The sequence below is a fragment of the Herpailurus yagouaroundi genome, unplaced genomic scaffold (genome assembly GCF_014898765.1).
Source record: "Herpailurus yagouaroundi ecotype Mexico unplaced genomic scaffold, PumYag 162, whole genome shotgun sequence".
NCBI classification, from domain to species: domain Eukaryota; kingdom Metazoa; phylum Chordata; class Mammalia; order Carnivora; family Felidae; genus Herpailurus; species Herpailurus yagouaroundi.
This window is the reverse complement of record NW_024412403.1, coordinates 2,263,931-2,271,287: the sequence shown is the minus strand read 5'-3', so window position 1 is coordinate 2,271,287 and position 7,357 is coordinate 2,263,931. Positions and strand designations below refer to the sequence as shown.

The following is a 7,357-nucleotide window of genomic DNA, read 5'->3' as shown; positions in this document are numbered from 1 at the left end:
CCACGACGACCTTCAGAGGCACCACCAGGCTGTTTTCCAAAGTGGCTGCACCATTTTGCGTCCCCACCCCCCCACCCCCCCACAGTGCATGAAGGGTTCATCCGTCCTCTCTTAACGTGATTGCTTAGCCCCTTGGAAAGTGGCTCTCCCGGGCACACGAGGAAGGGAAGCTTGTGATAAACGCCCCGTACGTCTCCAAAATGGGAGAAACCACTCAGTGGCTAGGTCTTGAATGCACCTTGGAATCATCTGGAAGCCTTTAAACGTGTCCTGGTGCCCGGCTAGCCCAGGGGAGCAAATCCAATGGGTCGGGGCTTGGGGACTTTTACGGGCTTCCCAGCCATCCCACAGCACAGGAGCCGAGGCCGCAGCCCTGAGAGAACCTTCTGGTTCCCCTTTCCCCTGCTGCCGGGGCCGCCTTGCCGGGGAGACCACTGCTGGGAGGCGGCCATCAGAGGCAGGCTTTTTGGTACAGCCCTTGTCTTGGTCCATTTGGGCAGAGAGGCCAGGACCACAGGGTCACAAGGCCGTGCCTTGACTTCAGGGAGGAAGATGTCGGGCTCGCAAGGATTCCTGGGGGTCAGGGCCAGTCTCACAGCATGCGACCCACGTGGGCTCACGGGCCCACACTCAGGGGCTTGTGCTTGGCGTGACTGCTGCCACTGCCCCCTGGGACTCTCATAAGGCCTGAACCAAGAGCTATGCTTTCTCTCCAACCTGTGCGGGGCCCTGTAGGGCATGGGCAGGCCCACAGAGTCCATCGTGGAGCTCTCCCGCCTCCACCCAGGGGGACCTGTCATCTCGACACTAGTGACAGGGACGCAGATTGAGAGAGCCCGTGGCCTCTGTGGAGTCGCCTGCCTGCACCCCTCCCACGGGGAAGCCCCAAGCCCGCAGCCAGGCCAGCTGCCGGCGGCTGGAACGCAGAGGCTCAGCCATGCCTTCAACCCTGATGCCGCCGCTGCCCGGTCCTACACAACCTTCCAGGCCTCAGCCCCTCGTCTGTGAAGTGAGTCACCAAACCTGAGCGTGAGAGCGAAGATTAAGTGAAACCACTTAAGCACTGAGCGCCCGGCCCCATTCCTTCCCTCGGCAGCCGTGGTGAATTTCGTCGTCGAGTGCTGCCTATCACCTCCTCCCCCTTCCTTCCAGCTTCCGGAAGCCACTGCCCAGGCACCTTGCAGGGGCTCGGTCTTCTGGCTCAGAGGACCTCCTGAGTCACCGCAGGCCCACAGTCTTGGGTCGGTGTCAGGGGACAGACCCCGGGGGACCTTACCTGCCTGAGTGCTGATCGTCGTCAGGTTTTGGTGCAAGAGCACGTTCTCTATGCAGCAGCCGACGTTCACGCCGGGGGTCCACCGGATCGTCAGGACACTGACCACGTCGTACAAGCCCTGTGCATTCAAGGAGACCGTGTTGTTCTGCAAGGTCTCGTTCAGCAGGCTGTTGTCCGTCCTGTTGATCCAGTACACGTTAGGCCTCGGGTAGCCGTTCACGGATGTGCACGTGAACGTCAGCTCCTCATTCTCGGAGGGGCCGCTTGGGGCCCTGACCACGGGCATGCTGTAGTTGGCTGCAGGGGGGAGATGGGTGGTGAGGGAGGCAGGTTCTGAAGGTCAGAAACAGAGGGGCACATGGTTGGTGCCCAGGGCCAGGGTAGAGGGGAGGTGGCCCAGCGTGCCCTGACCGCGGGCCGGGCAGCCGGCACACACCGCCGCCCCCCAGCAGGGCTGCTGGGCCCGCACCCCCTCCCCCATGTGAGCAGGTGGGGCGCGTGTGGATCTCCGGTGACACGGGAGGCTCGCGGGCCTTCCGGAGGGGACAGGGTCCGGGGTCCTTGGTTGACTTTAATTTTCTTCCTAAACTCGGATCTCCCTTGGTGCTTCACAGCATTCTCTTCTAATTTCATTAAGAACACCTAGTCGGACTTGAGATGCAGAATTTAAGGCCCAGACGGCAAGGTTAGGAGTTCTTCTGTGACACCAGGTGACCTCAGGCTACGGAAAACTTCCCAGGAGCTGAATGAGTTTTCAACCAGTTCAGCTTCCCGCTCGGTTGGACAGAAACCCGCTGGCAGAAACTAGGACGTTCTTTACGGAAGAAACAGGTGAAGGAGCCCGAGGATGGGCCTCATTAATACTTTCTCTGGGACGCAAGGCTGGGGTGGGGTCTGTCCCGTCAGCTTCCACGGTCTTACCTGCCACGTGTAACGTCACCACGACATCCAGAATCTTGTCTAACTCCAGGGATTTCCTAAACACCAGGCAGTTGAACCTCTGTTCGTCCTGGGGGGTGATGTTGTGCAGATGGAGAGAGAAATCACCCCGCTTCATGCTCTCCAGCGACAGCCGGGCCCTGTCCCTGTAGCGGTTGTCCTCGTGGCCCGCGGAGCTGTTCCCGGAGAGGTAGTAGGTGACCACGGTCTTCGGTGTGCCGACGACACTGGTTTGCCAGTACACATAAAGGTCATTTAAATCAAAACTGTGTCTTTCGGGGAAAACGCAGCTGAGCTCCACGTCGCTGCCCACCAGCGCCCTGACTTCTTTCTCTTGAACATCTGCTGTGGTTCAGAAAGCACGACGTTTACTTGCTACGGTTGAGTCCCAGCCCGCGAAGTTCTCTAACTAGGGGGAGGGAGGCTTTTTGGTAGCAAGGGTCAATCAGACACCTATTCTGACTCATTTCAGTAGAAATGTTAATGCATTAATCAAATAGACGTAGGAATGTGCTAGCATGTTTAAAATTCAAACAGTTTTGGAAAGCACTATATTCTCCAGTGTGGATTTCCGCCCCGGTGGGAGAGGCCGGCATCGGGAGGAGTCGGGGGAGGGGCGGGCACCCAGGACGGCTCTGCACGGTTTGGGCCACCTCTTGGGTGTTTATAATTAACTCAAAGTAAAAAGCTTTTTTTGTTTTGTTTTTTTTTTAATTAGGACATTTACAAGAAAACAGTTTCTCAGCAACAGCATTGTATTAAGACGCTGCTCGCAGGGCATCAGAAAGGCCCACGAGCCGAGTCTAGAGCCGCCGCACCACCGGTGCGGCCATGGCAATGCCCGTGTCCCCTGTCCTGCCACCCTCGGGGCTGGAAGGCTCCGCAAGGTCTCAGCCTCGGCTGTGGTGCCAGATCCCTGTTCCTTGCTCTTCTGGAAGGTGGTGGCTCTGGAGGCTCCCCGGGGCTGACTGGGGCAAAGGGGTCAAGAGAAATGGGAAGCCCCAGCTCATCTGGAACGCGGAGGGACGGAAGCGACTGTCGCTAAACACGAACTAAGACAAGAACCGCAGGGGCCGCACAAGCGGCCCCTTCGTGGCCTTGAATCTGCACGTTCCCCTAGGCCCCGAGCCCCGCTTTCCCGTAGGGCCCCCTGCAAAGGCCAGAAGGGCCGCAGTGAGGTGGCACCCGCATCCGCAGCCCCGGCAGGAGCCTCTCTGAACTTACTGGCTTGCAGGGCGCTGAACAGGAGCAGGAACATTCCAGCACTGGAAGGAAACGACCGGAAAGGCAGGTGAGTTCCCGCTCCTCCCAAACCTCGTGGGCAGCGGTGCTCATGCCCACAGAGGAATGTGAACACACCCACAGCCCAGCCCGTCGGACGCGCCCTCCCCCCACGCACAGCAAGTCCTGAGCCACCAGCCAGCTCACAGGGTGGAGGGAGCCACCCCCCAAGCCACTGCCTTCAACCCTGTGCCCGCCTGGCCTTTGCCGGGGATGGATTCCAAGAGACTATATGAAATCAGAAAAATACACTCTCAGGGACACCTGGGTGGCTCAGTCAGTTAAGTGTCCGACTTCGGCTCAGGTCACTATCTTGCGGTTTGTGAGTTCGAGCCCCGCGTCGGGCTCACTGCTGTCAGCGCAGAGCCTGGAGCCTGCTTCGGGTCCTCTGGCCCCCTCTCTCTCTTTGGGCCCCCCCCCCCGCGGGGGCTCTCGCTCTCTCTCTCTCTCTCTCTCTCTCAAAAGTAAATAAATCTCAAACAAAAAAGAAAGAAAAAAGGAGAATACGCTTTCAGGGTGTTTCTAGTCAGAGCTACACTTAGGTTTGGGGAGACAGAGAGGCTGTAACATGCCCCGCGGCAGGGTCGACTGAGCGCAGGGCGGCGTTCTGAAAGGACACGGTTGTTCTGAAACTACATCTGGTGGCTCTTCCAGGGCAGGCGGGTGGCTCAGCTGCCTGGGGCCAGCAAACCCCTCTGGGGACTTCCAAGGCTCTTCGACCCAGACCTTCGACCCCAGGGACTCCACACCGTGTGCAGCTCAGCCCAGCCACCCCCTCCTGAAGGCCTCCCAGGCTTGTGTCCGCTGAGCTCTGGACCCAGAGAAACCCCTGCCTCGCCCGCCACAGCCGTCATCTGAATGTGCACAGACGCATGTCCCTTGCCGAGTAAACTCAGGTCCGCATGGCTGTCCGGCCCAGCTGGGCCCAGGCCACCAGGGGCTCCCTCACACCAGAGGCCACAGCCTGCAGACAGGCCTGTCGTGTCTCCTGTCTCTGTTGGGGCCACCATTGCTGCTCACGGGGACAGCTCCCATAACCTCCACCTGCAGCCCCCTTCCCTGGAGCCAGAGCAACCTTCCAAAACACGAGAGCTGCGAACACCCTGGTGGCTCCCGTGGTGCCCATCAGACCCCCTTCTGCACTGAGGATCCAGGGAGCATACAGCTGCTGGGCCTCCTCTGGTTATCTGGGGGCAACCTGAGTCACAAGCACTGGCCTTGGGGAGGGAGCTGGGTCCGCCTGCTCCCTGGGTGCGCCCTGGGCCCCCTGCTGGCCCACCTGGTCCCCAGCCTACACCCCAGACTCTGGGGTGTGGGTGACCATGAGGACGTATTTTCTTCGCTTGAGAAAATGATTGTAACTACCTGCATTTATAACTGGGGACACCCGGTGGCAACCAGTTTATCAAGGCGGGCACGCCCCCGACCTGTCCTGAAGGGGGCGCTCTGGCCAAAAGCGGAGAGCAAGGCAGAGTCCCCCAGCTCTCCCGCCGGCACCGCGAGCGGTGAGCTGAGCCGGGGTGCCAGCTTCGCACCTCCTCCGGGTTGGTTCTGCCGACGGGAGGATATATTACCCAACAGTGGGCACCGGCTGGCCTTGGAGGGAGTGGCCACGGCACTGCGAGGTCGCGCCCCACCGCTGGGCAGTCCGTGCCCTCTTCCCCTTAGTGCGGCGCGCGGCTGCTCTCCTTTAGCTTTCGCTCTCGCCCTCTCGCGGCGGGCACCCGCCCCCAGGCACACCCACGTGCCGCCGTCGGCCCCCCACAGCGCGCCCCGCCGCTGGGCGGAGGCCACCCTCCTGCAGGTAGGGCTCCCGGCGCAGCGGCGCTCCCAGCGGCCGGCCCTGCCCGCGGATCCGGCCGGCGCCGCCAGGTGGGCGGGGGGGTTCCTACCCGGCCCCCTGGGGATCCTGCTCCCTGCTCCAGCTTCTCTTCTTCCGTTGCACCCGCAGGACCCGTCCTCCCCGCCCCCGCACGCTCACCTTGTCAGCCGCATGGTGGGGGCGGGACCTCGGGCCGCCGGAGCCGTCGGAGCGAGAAAGACCTCGGGCTGCCGGAGCCGTCGGAGCGCGGGAGCCCAGGTCTCACTGCGCGCCTCCGCCGCTCTGCGCGCTAAGTGAATCGCAAGAGCTGACTTTCCCCAGCGTCCGCCCGGGGCCTCGCCCCTGTTCCCACCCCCTGCCCAGTCCCTCCCACGCCCTTGGCCGCAGGCGGGGCTCGGAAAAACGGAAGCTCAGTCACAGGCTCCACAAAGTTAAGCCCTCCCCAGCCGCTGGGCGCCGAGTTGGGAGGGTGGTGCGTGGTCCCGGGGAGGAGGGCGGCCGAGGGCTCCGCGGGAGGCTGGCGGGGCTGTGGGAGGCTAAGTGCTGCCCCCCGGTGTCGCGCAGAACGTCCGCGCCCCGATGGGGAGGCAGAGGCCGGCCTTTGGAGGTGAGGGCCAACGAGGAGGGGTCCCCTGAGCCCAGCCACCTCCAGCAGCCCGTCCTCCGTTCACCAAAGATGTAGCGCACACCCACCGCGGGCCAGGTCCTTTGTGAGCGCCAAGGACCGACTGTTAAAACCAGACAGGCCGTCCCGGGAAAGTGAACATTCCCGGGGAATCAAGGGAGGAAGCGGGGCCCGGGAGACTGGGGCAGACCGCCGGGGAGGGCGGCTGGGGAGGAGCGGAGCCTGCAGGTGAGACCCGCGGCCACGCAGGGGCGGGGCCGGCAGTCCCGAAGCTCTGGGGCTTCACCCCTTCCGGGCCTCTGGGAAATTGGGTGGAGGGCGTACCCCAGGCCAAGCGGGGCCGCCCTCCGTTTTAGCGGGGGAGCCAGGGCCAGGGGGCCAGGCCAGGGCTCCATTCACGTGTCCGGAGAGGGCCCGGGCCGTCCGAACTCGGCGTGTGGCGGCGTCATGAAGGGGGCGGGAGATGGGGGCCCGCAGGAAAGGTAAGATGCGGCTCGGAGAGCAGGGTGTGGGCGTGAATCAAATCCTAGAGAGGTCTCAGGACGCTTCCTATTCCCGGAACCAGAACGCCAGGGCCATATTCTGCGCGCAGCCGGGCACGCTTGGGGGAAGGGCACCGGCTCAGACCCAGCGGGTCCGGAAGGGGACACGACGCGGGTGGCCTTGCTGTCCCTTGGGTTGGCAGCGACTGGCAGCGGAGGGCCCGCGGGAGCGGAGGGAGAGCGCGGGATGGGAGCAACTCCCATCTCCCGGCCCTCGCGGGTCCAGCCCCGCCCACAAGCGCCGGGTTTCCCTCTGATTGGGCGGCGGACGGGCTACGCTGCAGTGATTGGCTAGCGCCTGGGTTGCGCTCCACCTCCGGAAGCTCCCCGGGGAGCCCACTCCGCGGGTCTGGTTGACCGCCCACCCCCCCCACCCCCCCACCCAGTGCGATCGCCGCCGGAGTCGCAGGCGAGGGGAAGGAAGGTGCCCAGTCGGGTGGGCCCCGGAAACGCAGGCCCTCGATGCAGCCCGGGCAGTGCCCCACGGCAGCGGGGAGGCGGGAGGGAGGGGGCTTGCAGGGGCTAATCTGCAGAGCTGAGGGGTGCTGTGGCTGGTGGGGAGGCACCAGGTTCTGCTTTCTGAGCAGCGCCCCCACCCCTCGCCGCAGACCCCAGAAGGTCAAGTGCTGCTGCCAGGCCAGCCAAGAATGGGGACTCGGACCAAGGAAGCGCTGTTTCTTGAGCAGGTAGAGGAGTGGTGGGGAGAGCAGCAGCTGGGTCGGAAGGGACATCCGGGCAGGACCCGGGTCTGGGGGAAGTGGCGCACCCAAGACCAGTCTCAGGGACCTCAGCCTGATGAGTGCATGTTGGATTCAGGAGCTGTGTGACCTGAGACGAGTTAGTTAACTCCTCTGTGCCTGCCTTTTCTCATC

The 7,357-nt window shown here is 63.2% G+C and overlaps 1 protein-coding gene across 4 annotated transcripts in view; it reads right to left on the bottom strand.

Moving 5' to 3' along the window:
• Positions 1-6,648, bottom strand: part of ICOSLG (inducible T cell costimulator ligand) — an 11,117-nt gene extending 4,469 nt beyond the window's left edge. The window contains exons 1-4 of one of the 4 annotated variants that reach the window (XM_040483785.1): positions 5,478-6,648; positions 3,440-3,480; positions 2,198-2,557; positions 1,277-1,609 (exon numbers count right to left, since the gene is read on the bottom strand). In XM_040483785.1, coding sequence (XP_040339719.1) covers positions 1,277-1,609; positions 2,198-2,557; positions 3,440-3,480; positions 5,478-5,491 — 748 coding nt within the window. In that variant the 5' untranslated portion in view covers positions 5,492-6,648. Of the gene's footprint in view, positions 1-1,276; positions 1,610-2,197; positions 2,561-3,439; positions 3,481-5,477 lie in introns of all 4 variants that reach the window. The other 3 variants (XM_040483784.1, XM_040483788.1, XM_040483787.1) reach the window with 3 other exon arrangements.
• Between the last annotated feature and the right edge of the window lie 709 nt (positions 6,649-7,357).